The sequence below is a fragment of the Canis lupus genome, chromosome 24 (genome assembly GCF_048164855.1).
Source record: "Canis lupus baileyi chromosome 24, mCanLup2.hap1, whole genome shotgun sequence".
NCBI lineage: Eukaryota > Metazoa > Chordata > Mammalia > Carnivora > Canidae > Canis > Canis lupus.
In genome coordinates, this window is record NC_132861.1 from 48659207 (window position 1) to 48678467 (window position 19261).

Consider the following 19261-nt stretch of genomic DNA (forward strand, 5'->3'; position numbering starts at 1 on the left):
CATTAAGCTTGGGGACACCTTGATTTCTCACGGGTACCACCCATGGGAGTCACTCGTTTTATGCTAGCACAAAATCAACCGTATCCTCTTATGTCACACGATCAGAATCTTGGCCTTCAGATGCGTCGCACCACGCCAGCCCACTCATCCCTTCGTGGCCTGGGCTGTTTTTACACCCCTAGAACTTTAGAGCTTGCCCAACGTAGGATAGATACGGTCTCCTTTGCAACAAGGAGAAATCTTAACTATAGATTTTGGATGGGAAACAGTCCACTCGGATCTCCTCGTTTGCCATCTGGACCTGCTACATATTTGTGACCTGGTAAATATTTTAAATACAGTGTTTTAATAGTGTGTCAAAAGTAAGAAGTCGTTAACCTCATCTTCTCATTAATGTCACACCAGATTGATTCCAGGACTCAATAAACGGATGACCTTACCGTCTCAACTTCCTTATTCAAATGAGTGTGCTGCCGCGGCTCACCTGCCACTAGTTAGAGACATGAGTGGGTTGATAATATCTGGTTTTCAGGCAGAAGAGTTAGAGGTCAACCCCAGCCTTGGAATCTACATAAAATATGTAGCATAGTCATTAGTCATTAGCAGCAGGTTAGCAAAATTCTGTAACAGCAGGAAGAGAAATATACTTTCAGTGGCTGTTAAAGGAGTCATTTCATACTTTGCCAAAAAAAAAAAAAATTCCATGGGACAAATTTTCACATCTAAATATGGAGAGGGGGCTGTTTGTAGATTTTTCCCCAAAAATGTTTATTTTGTTAAAAAGTTATTCCGATACAGAACAGGTACCGAAGGGAGCTCCTGATGCAAAGTTTGGTTCACGTATTTTGGTATCTTCTGCATCCGCACAAATCCATCTGTAGCGATGCGGAATTGCAATTGGATTAGTCCATTAGGGTTTTGCACTATTATTTGTTTCTGTGTTTTAAACCCATCCTGTCTTTCTGTTTTGTTTGCTGCTCTTTCCCCAGGGCCTAACCCAGAACGAGCACACCCCACAACACAGGCATCGGGTGGTTATCTGTCAGATCAGTAACTATGGAGTCTGCACATGTCCATGTACACACTCCCTGAATATGTAGTCAAGGTCATGCTCCCCTAAGTGCTGAGCGTCAGTCATCACCTGTGGTTCTGAGTGGTTGCCGGTTGCCCTCCATCAGCTCCAAGGCTTCCTGTGGATGGATTACCAATGGAACCCAACCGCTGAGAGTTCTCTCGTGGGCTGCGTGGCTCAGGGAGCAAGGGAGCCCCACACAGTAGCCTCAAGCCCATTGACTGGAGCTATTGTTAGGGCCCAGGTGTGGTGGAAGGGGATGGAGTTTCTGAGGCTTGTGGGGCCTCTCTTTCAAGTGGCCGGACCTTCCGTTTGAGGCACCTGATACCACAGTGCTCTCACCCCTCTGACGGTGGCGTGCCACCCACCATCAATAAAGGCTTGGGAACCGTCAGGGTCCCTTTTCATAATCAAGCTTCCTGTCCCACGGTTTAGGAGAGACTAGTGAAATCACACAGAACGAGAAGTTTTTCAAGTATCATCTTAAATGATGAGATATCATTTCTCTGACTTTGCAAATTAGCATTTGATTTCGTTCAAAACGAAAATAACCATTGACTTGAAACGTAAGAAAATGTTACAGGGGATGCCTGAGGCTGAGTGGAGATCTTTTTAAAAAGATATAATTTATCATCTTCGTATGGTAAAATAATGTATTCTGCAAAATACTCAAAACTGTGAGGATACTTAATACAGAATTTTCAGCCGGCCTTTAAATAATATTTAAAAATCTCCAGGTCTGAAACGTACAATTCTAGATAGACTGGACTTCTGTTTCCTGCGGCATTCAGAAAACCTTGACTCACACTTACATTCCTTGTGCTGTCCACTGTGTCTTGGGACAGTCTCTTTTTTCCAAAGACCTTTTTACTGAGCCCCCGGTTTTGCTGGTTGGTGCCCGACTGGCTCATATAAAGAAGTTAGAAAATCAGAGGAACACTACCACAGAGAGAAACACCACAGACCAAATCCCAGCACTCCGAGGGAAGGCGGTGGTCAGAGCCCTGGGTTCAGAGGGAGCTGGAAGAGGGTCCAGAGGTCATGGTGAAGCTCATCTGGCCCTGGCGCTCCCACCACTGAGGAACCCTCGAGTGGCCTGTTACCAGCACCGTGGTTTGTCTAGTTGGGGTGATGGACTATCTTAAATCTCCCAAGATCCTTTCTGACAGTTACCAGACTTTCCCCCTACGTTTATAATATTTTGATACCAGTAATGTGTAGTTTTCTGTGTTGAGAGCCCTTGGTTTACACTTACGGGATGATCATTGTTTTAGGACACCTGACTACCCTTTGTGGCTCTGCGTGGTTTTCAGGATTCACACTCCGTCCAGACTCCCCATCTCCCTCTGTGCTTCACATCTGTCCACAGCACGTACCATCATTCTTCTGATGCCTATGAACGTGTGTGTGTGTCTGTTGGTAATATTTTTGCACTAGAATGGAAGCTCTCTAGGACGGGAGCTGTGTTTTGTGTACTGGTGTTGTTGGAACTCTAGAAGAGAGCCAAATGCTGGTGAGCAGTTCTGCCGTCTATCCACCTGTCTGGCAGCTGGCCCACCACCACGCTGAGCACACGGCCGAAGCACAGTGTGGCTCAGTGTCTTCTTGGATGGGGTGTAGGATATGAGAGGAAGGGAGGCATCAGGACGGCCCAGGGCCTCTGGCCTGAGCAGCAGCAGGATGTGGGTGCTGTTGACCAAGATGGAGAAACAGCAGGTTGGGGCATGAGCAGGTGTTCAGGAGGGCTGTTTTGCCCATTTTACATGTGAAGAAATTGAGGCTGATGGACCTGAATCATCCCAGGTCATATAGCCCAGTGGCCTGGCTAGGATTTTGAGCTGCTTTTCTGATTCTTCAGCTGTGCCAGTTCCTCTTCATGGAACACATTGTGGTTCTCTCCCTGCCCTTGATATGCTTCCATCTTATGCCACTCGATATAGGCCATTCTGAGGACCATGGCTGCTTCGCGGAGGTGGGCAGGAAAGGAGCTGAAATGCGAATTGGGCAGCACACAGTACGCAGGCGTCAAGGACGTGGTTTGGACGACCTCACACCCTGCTGGCGAGACTGGCACAGAGCTTAGCAGCATATATCCAGAGCCCCACAAATATGTATTTTCTTGTGCCCACATGTTGAAAACTGCCCTAATGTCATAATTCCAAATATTAAAAATATGCAGAAGTGTTGGTTTCGGTCAACATTTGAAATCCATCCTAAGCAGGAAAGAAACAATTAAGCGAAGTAAGAAATGTATTCTGTTCTTCTTGATTTTTTTTTTTTTTTTTTTTTTTTTTTTGGTTGGTTGGTTTTAAACAATTGAACTGGAGCAGTGCGATATGTCCCAACCAAATTACCTCTTTTTTCAGTCTGGGTGTCTATGTATCAGATTTTCTTAAAGCTGAAGACACCAGCACTCTATTTCTTCAAACCACATGGTGCCAGCAGGTTAAGAGCAGGGATGTGTCATGAGGAAGCAGCCTTATTTGGGGATGGCTGAACCTTGAACACAATGCCCTGAGTGAACCTGTTCAGGACCCTGGACAGCCGCCGCCCACCCCCCGCCCCCCGGCCTTACCTACTAAAAACCCATAGATTTTCCTGCCCTGACAGGATGCTTTCTGTGCAGCAGTTGGTAATTTGACTCTGTGTGACTTTTCATAGAAACAGCTAAATTCCTAAAGATGAGAAATTTACATTATCAGAGAGGGAGCCACGTACATTTAATTAACTTCTCTAATTGAGACATGCTCAGCTCTCCCCCAGCCCTGCTCAGCCAGTGGAGCCTCTCCCACGTGAACCGGGATCTCTTTGTCAGTCACTCATCGTAAGCACCAAACTTGAGAAATGGTTGTGGCTGATTATGTAAAAAGAGAGAAGGCTGGGAAGAAACAGACGTCTCTTGAAATGATTTCATTTCTTCCCAACGGCACTGCTCAGAGCGCCTTTCCATTTTTCGGAGTACGCTGGATTAATTCAGCTAAAAAAATCAAGTAGAGAACAATGTGATTTATACCCTCAAGTACAAAACCCTGACTTGCATTCCCTAATATGTTCCTTCCCAGCATGTCCCCACATTGACTTCCTCAGGCTGTCGGCCTCACTCGACCACAACATGCTCTACCTTTCATCCCCTACGATGAGATGGTGGTATTCAATGCAAGCTGGCCATCCGGCATGAGAGATAACTAGGGAGACAAGAGGAGCAAGGGTGCCCTGCCTGCAGCCATGTGCTGGGCTCCGCAGGATGAGGGGAAGACTGGGACAGGTCCCTCCGAGAAGGACGGAACATTCCAGGGTCTGCATTCACCTGAAGTGTAGAGCCAGGTCCTGGCAGGTGGCTGGAGGCCCAGGCCGTCCGTCTCCTCCAACCCCCAGGCCGCTTCCTCACCCTCACCCTGATCCCATCCGTGCATCTTGCTAGACTATGACGTTGACTTCTTTTGCTTTCCGTATTCGATTGCGTCATAGCATTTAATGCAATGACCATCCCCCCTCTTTTCTTTCTCTCTCTCCCTCTCTCTTTTAACAGCTTCGTTGAGATAAAACTCACCTAACAATACACTCGCTCGCTCAAAGTGTACAATTCAGGAGTCTTAGTGGATACACAGAGATGTGCAACCATCAACACAGTCTGTTTTAGAACATTTTCATCATCTCAAAAAAAAAAAAAAAAAAGGAATCCTGCACCCTGATTAGTGATCAGCCTTGTGCTTATCTTTTTAAGGCTATCACAGACACACATTTCAGTCAGTAAGGGCTCCACGTAAATGAAGATCAGTCCCAGGCCTTCAGCTTCATTTACAGAGACATGTTGGTGCGATGGAGCGCGGCCCAGGTAGGAGATGGTTCTCCCCCACATTTTCTCTCCACTCTGGCCCCTCCTATTATATCCCTTTCCTCCCCACTTTGTAACTCAGTCTAACACTGTGGTGTCTCTTCCTTCCCCCAACACATGTCATCTTCCTCGAACCCCCATCGTGTCCCTGCTGCCCCTTCTTCTGACACCATGTACCTCTGCGTGAGCGCCGTGAGCGGCAAAGGGAACCGGACAATGTACCAGTCTCTGAAACATCTTCAGAGATTGTAAACCTCCTCCTGTTGAAAGCTCCCGTCAAAAGGACTGTGAGAAGGGGCGAGGTTTTGAACTTCACTTCACACTCACCTTTTAACAGAGGCCGGGATGTTGTGATTTCCTTGGATGGCAGAGGTGGCCTGTTCTTTATTTACCAGCCCGCACATCTCTCTGAGCTTCAGAAAGAACAGAGCCCTTCTTAAAGATCCAAATGAGCTTTATATGGTTGGCCTTGTCTCGAAGGAAATGTGTTTTAATTCCCTGGCTCCTGCGTGACCTCATCTTGGGTTTTCAGAAGGTCTTTGCCCTCCACTGATGCCCCCCGCCCCCAGCCCAGCACCGACAAATAGCCTTGTCTTTGATCATTTTGTATTCTTTTAATACCCAAAAGGGGAAATAAAAAAGATTTTCAGGAATATATGCCACCTAATTCTGCCAAATGAGTATGTGAGAGCGGGAGAGGAGGAGGGCCGGTACGCACGCACTTGTCCTTTACCTTTCTCCTGCCGCCTTTGTTTTTATAGAGGTGCGTACTTCCTACGAACACGCATTTTAAGGTTTTCATATCTGTCTTCGACACATGGGAAACGGACAGCCAGCCAGCCCCCTGGGGACTGTTAGCAGCTCCTCTGGTGGTGGGGGTGGCTTCCCGCAGCACCTTCTTGGCGTCTCCGCTCCAGACCCGAGCCCACTAAGGAAGCGTGGTGGGCACGTGCTCCCTCCAGAGTCCGGGAAGGGCCTGACCTCTGACCTCGGCAGGGACCAGGGACGTGCACGGGGACGGCCAGCTCAGCGGCAGCCGTAAGAGCAATAGCTGTTGCGGGCCCCTCGTGGTTCTGGGGTGCCCCTTTCCAGCACAGGGCCGAAGGACGCCTCCCCTCCCTCCCCAGCAGATGCTTTTCCAGACACTTGGGAGCGGCAGGGCCTCGAGAGCCACACGCACGGAGCCCAGCGTATTTGAATATCAGCCAGGATATCAAAAACCTATCTACACACCTGGCAGTGACGGCTATCACCGAGGCAAGCTCCCCGCAACAGTTCATCAGAAATGGCCCAGCTAATGATCGGCTGGGCAGATAATCGGAGGAGAGTTAATTGTAAGGTTCGATATGGCATCTTGTCAGCAGAGATAAGTTGTCACGTTTTCCACTTGAGCTGAAACTAAATGATTGTAAAATAAGTTATGAGTGTCCTTGGGCCTGTCTGCCGGAATGATAGCTAAGAATACATTCCTGGCCATCCGTCTCAAGCAGGCTGCTTGATATTTATGCGAACGGAATGTTATTTTATTCCCCTCCGGTCATGCTTGTCAGCTCTCCGAGTGAAAAGTGAGGCGCGTCTTTGACTCATACTTCACGTACCGGAGCCTGGAGAGACTGCAGATTGTTATCATTATTGCTCATATTATATATTTTTTGGGGTGTGCGTTGAACATTGATGCCCGATTGGGAAGAACTAATGGCTGCCGCCGAGCACCCATCGGCCCGGCCCATCCCGGCTCGGCGCCCCGCGGCCCGGGGACCCCGCGTCCCTCCGTCAAAGCCGGTTTAGATGTGGAGTAATGAGGCGCTGGCTTTTTTTTAATTTGGCATGCCTCTCTTCTCGCCTCCCCCCCCCCCCCGTACTTAGCTCTGTCGTCGGCCGTCCCGGTGCCCAGTAATTGATACAAAATAAAATGCGTTATTTGTATTCAGCCGGGAGGAGCGGATGGCAGGAGCGGATGGCGTCCGTGGGCTGCGGCTGGGGCTCATTTACAGTGTCGGCGGCCGGGCTTTCCGGGCCTCTTCACTTTGAGGGATACCTTGTCAGGCAAGAGAAGTCGTCGGAAATGGAAAAGCACAGCATGGAAGCCTAGTACATTTTGATTGCTCATATTTTAAACCGGAGGAATGTTAAACAACTCTGGAAGGGGAGTTCTCGAGATCCGGGAGCCGGGGGCGTTAATACGCCGCTCAGGGCCCAGCCGCCCAGAAACCGAGCTCTCCCCGCGTGACCCGCCGCCAGCCTCCGCCCCCCCCCCCCGCCCCCTCCAGGGTCCCCCGCTCCTTGGCTCCGTCCGCGTAACACCAGCGCTGCTTTCCCCGTGCCACGATTGTGGCTCCCTGGCCAGGTTGGCGCCCGGCGCTGTAGGGGGGCCTCCCCTGGCCAGGCCGCCAGGCTGGGCATACGCACCCTGCTCTGGCGGCAGCCCGGCCTCGCCTGCCATCCAGCCCCCGACCCTGGGCTGCACCCCCTGACCCCGGGCCTGTACTCCTGAGCTCAGCCTGCACCCCCGAGCTCGGCCTGCACCCCCTACCCTGGACCTGTGCTCCTGAGCTATGCCTGTGCCCCTGAGCTCGGCCTACACCCCCTGACCCCGGGGTCTGCACTCCTGAGCTCAGCCTGCACCCCTGAGCTATGCCTGTGCCCCCGACCCCAAGTCTGCACTCCTGAGCTATGCCTGCACCCCTGACCTGGGCCTGCACCCCCCGACCCCGGGCCTGCACTCCTGAGCTCGGCCTGCACCCCCGAGCTATGCCTGTGCCCCCGATCCCGGGGCTGTACTCCTGAGCTATGCCTGCACCCCCAACCCCAGGCCTGCACCCCTGAGCTCGGTCTGTACCCCCTGACCCCAAGTCTGCACTCCTGAGCTATGCCTGCACCCCCAACCCTGGGCCTGTACCCCTGAGCTCTGCCTGTACCTCTGACCTGGGCCTGCACCCCCCGACCCCGGGCCTGCACTCCTGAGCTCTGCCTTCACCCCTCGACCCCAGGCCTGCACACCCATACCCCAGGCCTGCACACCGACCCCAGGCCTGTACCCCCAACCCTGGGCACCTCCGACCCCAGGCCTGTACCCTTGACCCCAGGTACTCCCCGACCCCAAGCCTGCACCCCTGACCCCAGGCACCCCAACCCCAGGCCTACACTCCTGAGCTCTGCCTGCACCCCCGACCCCCGGCCTGAGCAGCTGGTTTTTCCAGCTACTTGTGTCCATTGCCACCCACAGTAGACACCCAGCCCGAGGGGGCCGCGGGGCATGGGGGCAGTGATGGACGTGGAGGAGACCATAGAGATGGAGCTCCACCTTCCCTGCAGGGTGATGGGAAGTCACTGGCCCTGGCACTGGCTTGCCGTCTCTAAATGGGAGCAGGGGTATTCCTCTGGGTGGGACCTGGGCCCTGCGCACAGCAGATGGCAGGACTCGTGGATCCCAAGTGCTTTGTGCACACCAGTTACCTTCTCCATCTTCCTCCTTGTCTGAAATAGGATTTACAGGCCTTACAAACGGTGGTCCTGCTTTTCTGTTTTCCTCATGCCAACCCCGTGTCATCCTAAAAGCTCGTCTCCATCCTTCCCTCCAGTGGCTGGGTTAGGGCTCATGTGTCTCCCCGACACCAGGGCCTTCTCCTGACTCGGTGGCACCTTGTCTCCCTGTCATCACACACTCAGTCTCTGAGTCCTGATGGCCCAAGCAGTGGTCCCAAGTCACGTTTGTGTCTCTCGAGGGGAGCCCTAGGGCCGCTGGCCCGCTCGACCCAGGGGGTGGCTTAGACGGCTTCTTGCTTCCTCCTGTCTGTGCGCAGGGGCACTTGTGTGAACTTACACACTGTGAACACATACTTACAGCTGACGTGCTCACCACGCTCATGAGCCCCCCCCCTTCTCTATTCAAGTAGCATGGCCCCAGGAAAACGCTTTTTTGTGGAGGCATCACGCAAAAAGTCAGATAGGCATTCCTTTGCTCCTTGGAAATGGGCTCCGGGGGCAGGGATTTTTGCCCTTTGTTCTGTGATGAACCCCAGGTGCCTGGCTGGAGCTGGCGCGTAGAGCGCTCAGTGCTCGTGAAGCGTAAGTGGCGCGTATAAGGCGTCTCGGAGGGAAGTAGTCTCGGTGTAAATAGGCTGCCTTCGTGGAGTTAGGTGCTACCTGACAACAGGCCCCCGACTGCTGGAAACTCGAGTATGCCCGTGGTGTTACAGCCACGTCACAGAGCGCTTCTCGGTTACACACCGGAAAGCAGTGCCGTCCACCTGTGTGGGCGCATCTCGAAGAGGTCAACTCGTTAGAAAACTGAATTCCAAAGTGTGCAGGGAACTCCCATTTTCATCCCAAATCTATTCCCAGCTGTGTCCCGTTTAAGAGGCTGAAGCAAATCCCTGCCTTCATAAGGCTCGCACCCGCCAGGAAGGCACTTGTCAGCAGGGACCACACCCGTGGGTGGTGGAGCGTCACACGTGGTGAGTGGCCCCTGGCACATGAGGCCATGGGACTGGATGGCCTCGTGGGCAGTGGCCAGAGTGGGGGAAGCCTCTCCAGGGGCCTCCCCTTTGGCTTCTAAGACCCAGACCTTCCTGCTGTCCCTGTGATCTGACTCACGTCAAGCTCACTCTGGCCTCTGCACAGAAGAGGGGACCTTGAGGCCAGACCCGCACAGTCCCGCTGGGGCTTGTCCACTGACGGGGCTGTGGCGGTGCTGGCGGCCCCAGCAAGGGCATGGCAGCGGCCGGTGGGGCGCACTTGACTGGAGCGGGGTCAGCCATGACCAGACACAAGCTGCAAAGAAGGGAGAGGCTCAGGGGGCTCTGCTTTAAAGAGGATCAGAAATCAGGTGGTGGCTGGGCGAGGGCATGGGGTCACGGAGGGTTTTGTTAGAAACGGGAGGCAGTACAATGATACAGCACGTTTGATGCAGGCTGGAGAGGGTATGAAAGGCGGGGGGCAGGGTCCCTCCAGGGGCAAGATGGGGAAGAGTTCGGCTCCCAGCGTGGGGGGGCAGGGGGGTAGGCCCCAGGTCTGTGGGGACCAGGGATAGGAAGGAGGATGCTCTTGTCTGATTGCTGCTTTTTGGGTTTGGTTTTTCTCTTTTGTTTTGTTTTTGGCAACATGAAAAATGACGCCTCTGTGGGGAATGGAGTGAGGTGTGGGGCACTGAGACCCCAGGCGGTGTGATACGGCCCCCTGGAGAGTGGGGAGCGGCTTGACTCCAGGAATGTGGTGGATGGCAGGGCAGGCCGGAGTTCCCGCCCCAGCCCAGCTCTGGGGTCCTACTTGTAAAGGCGGCCAGCGGGCATGAGGCTGTGTGCCTCCAGCAGGGCCTGGGCCCAGGCGCCGAGCAGGGGGGGTGGTGGAAGTTGGTCTAATGGTCAGGAAAGGTAGAGGAAGGAGGGCACCACAGATCACCCCTCAGAGGGTGGCTCCCCGGAGCAGGGGAGACAGATATAAGCCCCAGAGGAGCTGGCTCCCCGTGGCGGGCCTGGGTTAGGGCCACGAGGGCTGGAGGGAAGGAAGGAGCTTAGCGAGGTGGAGGCTGAGGCTGGAGAGGCCAGGACGCTGAAGTGAGCACCTGGGAGGAGCCGGATGTTGTCCCTCCTGAGTGAGAACAGGGTGAGCTGCTGCTGAAACAGTGAGTGAGCAAAGAAGGGGCAGATGCCAGGGGTCAGTGGTGTGAGCAGGCTCACAGGTGGGGCAGTGGGCATCGCTTCAAGGGGGTAGAGCTGGAGAGAGGGAGAGTGGTCAGGAAGCAGTGCCCAGGGGCGGGGAGAACAACTACCCCACCTGTGTGCTTCCTGGGGTGGGACACCAGTGCCCTCATCTGGGAGGTGTGTCCCCTGGGGAGAGCCACATCATAGCAGATGACACGAGTGTTCTGAGAGGTTTGCTCCCATGAGGGAGTTTGCACGGTACCGACGGGGACTCCAGGAGGAGACCGATCAGCTGATGAGGAATGGAACAATTCATATCCCGTATGTCTCTCCCTGTTGACAGTTTAGACCTGTTGGGGTTTTGCGTCGCGAACTGTCCTGTGTGTTGTGAGGTGTTTCTCAGCATCTCCTACTCGATGCCTGTTGCACCTCCACCTGTCTCAGTCTGATAACCAGAAATATCTGCAGGCGTTACCAGACGTCCCTGGGCAGGGGTTTCCCATTGAGAGCCAGTGGGTTAGTGGGGCTGCGGAGCCACAGGTGAATGGACCCCCTGATGTTCAAGGGTGCCCGTGGAAAAGAAGGCTGGAGGGGCTGCTGATGGTTCTCCGGAGGGAAGGGGGTGTCTTTGCTGCCATGTGGCTCCTCCTCAAGGATGCCACTCAGCTACTTGCTTCAAGTGGGTCAGGGATTTCTCTCTCAATTACGAATATTCCAAGATACCAAAAAACTTGGGAATGAAATTGCCAGGTCTCTGTTAATGATTTTAGGAACAATTTTCTACATCTGGAATGGAGGGAAATCCCTAGAAACAGTCACATGTCATTCTGTTCCCCAGGAAGGTGAATCATGACCAGTATGCCAGTGAGTTTAAGGTCATTCCCAAGTCCGATTCTAAATTAGGTTGTTAGAGAAGTGCTTTGTGCATATACAGAAAAGGAAACAGTGACTTGATTAAACAGGATAGTTCATTAAGGGGAGAAAACATTACATGGATTTCCCTTTAGTGTTTTAAAATTGTCAAAAATCTGTAAGTTGGGTGGCCATGTAGCCCTTCAGCAAAGTGTCTGCAAAAGTGTTGGGTAGTTTCTCTGTAGGCGAGTCCAAGGCTCTGAGAGTGGGACGTACAGACGATGTGACGTATCTGGTGGGTCTTGTTGGGTGGCCCCCCTCCAGTGCTTCTAGTCGTGCGTTGTTGTGTCTGAAAGTTTGAGGCTCTGTTTTGACCCCTCCTCGTTTCACGTCCTTTCCGTTGACTTGGGTGGATATACGAAGTCACGTGCTCACAATGAATAGGGCACTCGTGAAGGATAACTGTGCAGGGACTTGCCCTGCCGCGTGGGGCACCAGGATGACTTAGCCATTCCATTCAAGACCATGTGCTGTTACAGGACACACAAATAATACTGGAAGGAAATAGTCCAGAGGTAGAGCCGCCACACGTGTGTGGCGGCTGTCCTGTGACGACATGTAACTCAGGAGTAGATTCTTAACATCTTGCAAAGAAATACTGGTGCATGCCTTAAAAAAGAAGTACTGGGTGAGGGGAGGGACCTGGGGATGCTTGTGTGATGACGGTGCCGCCACTCCACGTTCAGCATCCTGCGCGGGGACATGGGCATCTTTAGCTGCCCCGGGGAATCAGCGTGCCAGTTAGATCCAGCCGACAGACAGACATCCGAGTGCAGAAAGCCCAACTTTGGGATCCGTAGTTCAGAGATGAGAAACATTAGTTGGGGAGAGAGCATTACAGCAGTGGAGTGACGTGAGGATTAGGACGCACAGTTGCGAATGAAAATGGTGCGTTGAATTGAGTGGATGCCCAAGGGACAGAGGGCAATAGCAGAAGGCCAGCCCTGCCTGAGCAGAGGCCCGTTGTCCTTGCCCGTTTTCCTCGTCTGCCTCCGTGATGAGGGCTCAGCTCGTCAGGGGTGGGGACGGTCACTGTGACAGCTGCTCCCCCATTGCCTGTCACCATGCCTGACACAGGGTAGGGCCTTTACACTGAATAGTCAGAGAGGATAGGTCAGAGAGTGCATGAAGACTTGCAGCCTACACACAAGATACGGAAATGAACAATAAAATAATTGATTCTAAGGTGTGAGCATTGAGTAACATCGTATGAGGGTTGTTTTAGGACCACCTGATGCTCTCAGATCCCAAGACTCCTTAGCAACACCAGGCGGTCTCTGAACCCTCTGAAATTGTGTGCACATGTTACTTAGAATAACCCTTTTTTGGAGGGAGTATTTACAGTTTTCACCTGATACCCAGTGGGATGTAGTATTTTTAAAATACGTGCAAGAATTGCTACTTTTAGATGAGTATTGTATTTTAAAAAAAATGTCTGAAAAAGAAAGGTGGAGTGCTGGAAGGAGAGAGACATGTCAGCTGCTTGGCCCAGGCCTGGGGGCGGGGGGGTGGGGGGGGGTGGGCAGGACCAGGCCAGGGCAAGCTGCAGAGGCAGGCCAAAAAGAAGGGGTGACTCTGAATAGAGACTCCTCTTGGCAGCCCCAGCCTTCTCCAGCCTGGTCTCCCGCCCAGAACAGCCACGGAAGCAGCAGAGGGGGGGCTCCAGCCTGCAGGCTGTGCCTCGGGTGAAGTTAGCCCGAGAGGTTTACCAGATGCCTGGCCCGGGAGGGCGAGAGGCTGGTGGAAGAGGAGGGACGTCAGTCTCTGCGGAGGGAAGGCCCCTGAGACACCCAACTGTCACCCTTCCTGAGACGCCTCAAAATGGTTAATTAACAGTGCTTCAGTGGACCCCGTTGACCAACCTCAGGGGCCCGGGGGTGGCCAGGCCTCCCCGCAGTCCCGCTCCCTCTCCTGACCCTTTAGCACCTTCTGCGTCTAGATGGGTGACCACTTGGGGGGAATCCTAATCTGTGTTTCTCGGTGTTGGATCCCAAGCACCTAGAAGGATGGCCCACAGTAGGTGCTCATAAAATACTCGGTGACTGACCGGACAGCCTTGCTGAGCGCTTGGTGTCCTTGGAGTTTACAGAGCTGCTGACTCATGAGATGAAGAGTTCTTCAGGCTCTGCAGGTGTTTGGATGGTGCCTCACCTTCACATTTTGGGAGGACTCTCTCATTCCGGTGGAATTCCGTGTTCGTTCCCCGCTCTTTTCAGCACGGCTCCGGTGTTCTCTTTGATAAAGAGAAAGATGGGCACGCTAAATTGAGTTTCACTTACAGTGAATTAGCACATTTGGTGCACCGGTCTTAAAGTTTTATAAATAGCTTCAGTGAATCAAAAATCGGCAGGTCTGCTATGGCGAGAGAGACGCGGCGTGCCGTGTTGCCCTAATAAAAAACTGATGGCGCAGTCATGTGTGACGCCGCGGGTGGAGGGGAGAGTCGGATTCCCGCTCTCCTATGTGCACGCACCGAAGCAGAGCCACCCACAAAAACACCCTCGCGTGCGTCCTCAGATGTCTTTATTTCTCTTCTAATGTATCACGGTCATTGTGCGAAGGGAAAATAGACTGGCAAAAAGCATGGACTCCTCACTTCGCTTTTCCAGAACACCAGTCCTGCAAAGCGGAGAACCTGAAATTCCCCACAGCCTACAGACAATCCAGAAATAAAGGCCTTTTTTTTTTTTTTTTTTTTTTTTAATGGCAGGTGGTACATGAGAGCGAATGGCCCCGTGAACTTGTCGCGGGTGCCCCGGGGCCTCCGGTCCGTGCCGTCCGGCTGCCCAGCCTGGCGGGGCCGCTTAGGGTACTGGAGGAACGTTGCTTTCGCGTTGCCGCAAAGTCCACTCTGTTAAGTGTTAACTTGTGCGTTCTTTTGCCTTTTCCGGTCCCATGGCAGACACGGGGCTGGGCGACTCCGTGTGCTCCAGCCCAAGTATCTCCAGCACCACCAGCCCCAAGCTCGACCCGCCCCCCTCCCCTCACGCCAACAGAAAAAAACACCGGAGGAAGAAAAGCACCAGCAACTTCAAAGCCGACGGGCTCTCCGGCACCGCTGAAGGTAAGGTCTCCCGGGGACTTCGGGGCGACAGTCTGCGTTCCCGGAAATTACTTTTGATGTTTCCAACTGGGGGTAGTCGCATGCCCTCAGGACCACAGGTGGCCCCCAGGCTGGTCACCGCACGGGGTGGCCCCAGAGGGCCCTCGGAGCCCTCCCATCCCCGGTTCTCAGGACCCTTCAGCCAGGTCAGCCCTCCTGCCTCTGGCAGTCGCCGTCCCATAGAAGGTAACGTGGTCTCTCCGTGACGCGCCTGGGGTGACAGCACCTCTGGGTCTTGCCCTGCCTCCGCACCCGGGGTCGACGGGGGCCCCTCCCGTCCTAGCCGTCTTTCCTGCTAGTGGCTGGCCTTGATTCTCACAAGACAGCTTCCCCACCTCTGGCTCTCGGCAACACATCCTGATCCACGTTCCTTCTGTGGGCGTCCGTCCGCTCTTTTTGTTCCGTGGGCTCTATTTATATTCCAGTTGTCTCGGTTTGTCACGGTTTATCTTGGTTCTCCTTTGACCTGTTGAGCCCTTGGTTTTTATTCTCAGTCATGGCCTGATGGGAGCTTTCTGAAGTGGCGCCTTCGGATGGATTTATCTTTTTTATTCCACAGATGCAAAGTGGAGATGCATGCACGCGCGCGCGCACACACACGTGACGAGAGACAAAATTAATGCAGTTATAATAAGCTGAAGAGATACTTCAAAGGAAAATAAAAAATTCGTAGCATCATCATTTAACAGGAATTGTCATTTGTGACACCATCAATAGGGAAAGAGTCGGTCTTCAACAAGTGTTCCACACGCGCCAGAAATACTTCTGTAACTTATACCCTTTTTCTTTCTCTGTTTCTGCCGTGCTCTTCCTGAATCCTCTACTTGAGTTCAGAACTACGGTTTGAAGCGTTACAGAAAGTGGCTTATTCCCTCCTGGTCTCCAGCCACGAGCCCGTAAGCCCACAATGCCTACTTTAGCAGGAAAGGAACAGAGTTTACGGTGCGTGCGCGGAGTTTGTTGCTTACATGATTCTGTGAGTTGAGGGCAGCGTGGTTCTGGAGGTTGAGGGTGTCCAGCGGCTCCGGGGCTCTCGCGGTGGCGGAACAGGGAAGAGTCTGAAAGCCGCCTTCTTTACATTTCTTACCATATTGCCTCCCATAGGCTCCCTGCTAACTAGTTTGGCCAATAAAAACCGATTTTCTCCTGTTACGATAAATGGGGATGATTCTGTTGTATCATCAGTGATGAAAAATAAATGATCACTGATCTGAGCACCCACCCAGACTTTACTGACCTTCGCGGTAGAAAGGAGTCAGCTACTGATGCCAAGTGTTTTGGAGACTCTTTCAAACAGCCCGTTAACAAAGAGGTCCCAGCCCTGGCCATGTACATGTGGCCACACCCCACCCTAATGGGAGGTTTGGAATAAAACCAGGAAGAAGCCTGGGCCCTCACCTGGGTGGGTGACATGTGCCACATGTGCCCAGGGGGAGAGTACGATTTGCTGTAGGGAAGGGCCTCCAGTCCAAGTCACAGATGAACATCTCACTGGGTATGTCATGCTTCTCACCGATGACTTTTTTCAAAAGGACCACTTGATAGAAACTGATTTTCTGGTCCACCTGTAAGTACACTACACGTATTTGACACTTTTTTTTTTTTTTTTTTTTATGATAGAGAGAGAGAGAGAGGCAGAGACACAGGCAGAGGGAGGAGCAGGCTCCATGCACCGGGAGCCCGATGTGGGATTCGATCCCGGGTCTCCAGGATCACGCCCTGGGCCAAAGACAGGCGCGAAACCGCTGCGCCACCCAGGGATCCCTTGACACTTCTTAATTACATCCTACCCACCTACCGACGTCGAGAATACTACGTTAGTAAGATAGAGCCTTAATAAACAATCAGTGGTTGCGTGTCTAACTGGACTCTGCTGCTTGAAACCAGCGTCCCAGTCGGCCGGTGGTGAATTGAAGGAAGTTTGAGGAGTATCCGTGAGCTTGTAGGACACCTGAGAAGCTCCCAGCCTGTTTTCTGAGTTACTGGGATCGTATCCTGGGCTCTGAGCAATAGCGTATAAGGCTGAGACAGATCCTCAACGCACAAACAACCATGGACCCGTTGATTAAAAGGCCTCACTGCTGCAGCGGTGACACAGACAGAAAGACAGACTTCCCCGGCACCATAGAAACACCCAAATTGGAAATCTGCACAGCGTCTCAAGCATGGACGATGAGTAATGGTTGACGTGTGTTCAGAAATTCAACACCAGTGATCAGAAGGGAAGCCGCCCCTCGATTCCTAGTTAACAGATTATTGTGTCTGTGATACCAATGGCCCTGACATCTTTCCAGGAGGAAATAAGGCAACAGGTTCTCTGTAAAAAGAAAATGTATCATTTCACCCTAGAAAAGGTTACATACAAAACAGTAAATGAGTCATTTTTTGCGAGACATGCTATATTTCATTATTTCTAAGGTACGCATTTTTTTTTTCACTATTTAACATCTCTGAAGTCGTGAAACGACCTACAATTAAGGTCATTTTAGATTCAATGATACACAATATTTTGCAATAGTCTTGACAGCTATTAGCTCCTTCAAGTAAATGGCGTAAACTGTCTAAACATCCATTCTTGAAGTTACAGCTAGTTGTATTGGTTTTATTTTTAGAGGATACTGTTCAATTTTAATTATCAGAAAATATATCTATTTCTCTTTCCTGTAAAGCACTGTGACTGGTTGCTTCCACTGTATTCTCTGCTGACTGACCTCATGGCGAAAACTTGGAGTTGTAGATATAAAAAGTTCTCTAGAAGACATTTGAAAAGTAGTTGAATGATACGGTTTTTGACATAAGCCATTGGAACAGATGACTAGATTCAAACCTCTTCAGAGTATAAGAAAAACAAAGTTCCATTGAACGCTGCTTCAGTCAGGGTCCCCAGGGGAGAACATGGCCCCCTCAAGCTGGGTCATCGAGGAGAGTTTACCATGGGGCCGTCTGCAGAGGTGTGGGAAGAGAGCTACAGGGGTGGTGCAGAACCCCAGGAGTGGAACGGGCAGCGGAGGGGCCAGCTATCAGGACCTGGAGAGAGCAAGGTCTGGGCAAGGCCTCCAGTCAGGAGCTATGGCCTTTAGCTGAAGGACATACTTGGCCCATGGTGGCCCAGAGAGGGACCAGCAGGACAGCCCTGACTTCATTCCCTCCTTGCCTCTGATCTCCTACCTGCCCCCTCTTTGACTAAACCCAAGCAGAAGCCAAAGGGCGCCAGCCACACGGGCCCATATCCAAGGCAGAGACAGAAGGTACAGAGGAAGCCCCAGAAAGAAGCAAGGTGCTGCTCATGCCTTTGATGGCGCCTCCTAGAAATCCCTGGGGAAGCCTGTGCCCAACCCTGGCATGAGTGCAGTAGACCAGAAGGCTCTTGAGAGGGCAGGGGTGTGTGCTATCGGCCGTTGTCTCCTGAGGGCCTGCCCCCAGCTTCCTGAGTGCCTCTGTGCACCTCTGTTCCACTCCCCAGCCAAGCCAACGATCCTGGTGCCAGATTTTTTTTTACCTTGGTGACCTGCTCGTTCAGAAAGTACGAGCTAGAAGTAGAATATCCTCGGTCTAATGCTGCCTCAAAAGCCAGAAATGTGGCTGTCGTCCACCTGAAGCCTGTCAGTGCTCCTGACGGAAGGAAGGACATCCTGTCCAGCCAGTTCCCTGCTGTACCAGCGTTCACGGTCAGCTGTCGCGGTCCTCGTGCTGAAGAACGATGATTAAACTCTGCACCCGGTGGCCGAAGATACTAGAACCTAAGTTGAACGGCCATGTGCTTCTGTTTATAACTTAAAAGGAACGGAGTCAATCTAATAAATTATAGGAACAGAAACTGTGATCTGTATAAATGTAAACATAAAATGATTCCTTATCTTTATAAAAAGTTTGAGTTCCAACTTAACTTGATTACGCATGTATATGTGTGAGCGCAGGAGATGTTTGGAGGGTCAGGCCAGTCACTGGGCTTTTCTGTAACTATTAGTATCATTTAAAGAGTCAGAAATTAGGGGCACCTGGATGGCTCAGTCAGCGAAGCGGCCCACTCTCGACTTCAGCTCAGGTCATGGGATGGAGCCCCGCATGGGGCTCTGTGTGCAATGAGGTGTCGGCTTCAGGATTCTCTCTCTCTCTCTCTCTCTCTCTCTAAAATAAATGAATCTTTAGAAAAAAAGAGTCAAAAATGAAAAATACTCCAGCCCCCTGGTTGTGGTGTGGAAGAAGTGTGAGGTTCAAGTTAGAGTGGTGAGCTCGGACTTTGTGAGAGTGACATCGTATGTCATTGAAAACACAGTGTCCCGGGAAGGTGATGGATGCCTCTTTGCTCCTGGGGCTGGTATCTGAGGCTGCTAACTTTGAGCAGGAATAGGACACTTTCTCATCGAGTTTAACTTTGAGAAGAACGAGCCTCGTGGAAGCCAACATCCTCTAGCCATGCCATAAAAAAAAGGTGCAAGTGGTCATTACATTTGTTTTAAATCCATATATCCCAGTTCTACTTGTACTATTTAATAGACCCTTGAGAACATTGGATGTTAAAATATTGGTGATCTTGATTTTAAATTGGATTTGATTTGCTCAGGATTAATTACATTTAGGAAAATGTATATTCAGATCTGGGCTCTGTACTCTAGGATGATTATAGACCAAGGAAGGTCAATTCAGATGTGGGCAAGAAGCACGAGCGTGGGGACTGAAGCCCATGTTGCGGAGGC

At 52.0% G+C, this 19261-nt stretch overlaps 1 protein-coding gene across 9 annotated transcripts in view; it reads left to right on the forward strand.

Annotated features, from left to right (window-relative positions):
• Positions 1–19261, forward strand: part of AGAP1 (ArfGAP with GTPase domain, ankyrin repeat and PH domain 1) — a 529933-nt gene that overhangs the window by 384240 nt on the left and 126432 nt on the right. For 6 of the 9 annotated variants that reach the window (XR_012016792.1, XM_072796783.1, XM_072796784.1 and 3 more), the window contains one exon: positions 14364–14525. The exons of the other annotated variants lie outside the window; for them this stretch is intronic. Coding sequence is in view for 5 of the 6 variants with exons in the window: in XM_072796783.1 (XP_072652884.1) it covers positions 14364–14525 (162 nt within the window). In the remaining variant the exon portion in view is untranslated. The remainder of the gene's footprint in view (positions 1–14363; positions 14526–19261) is intronic. 9 annotated transcript variants of the gene reach the window in all.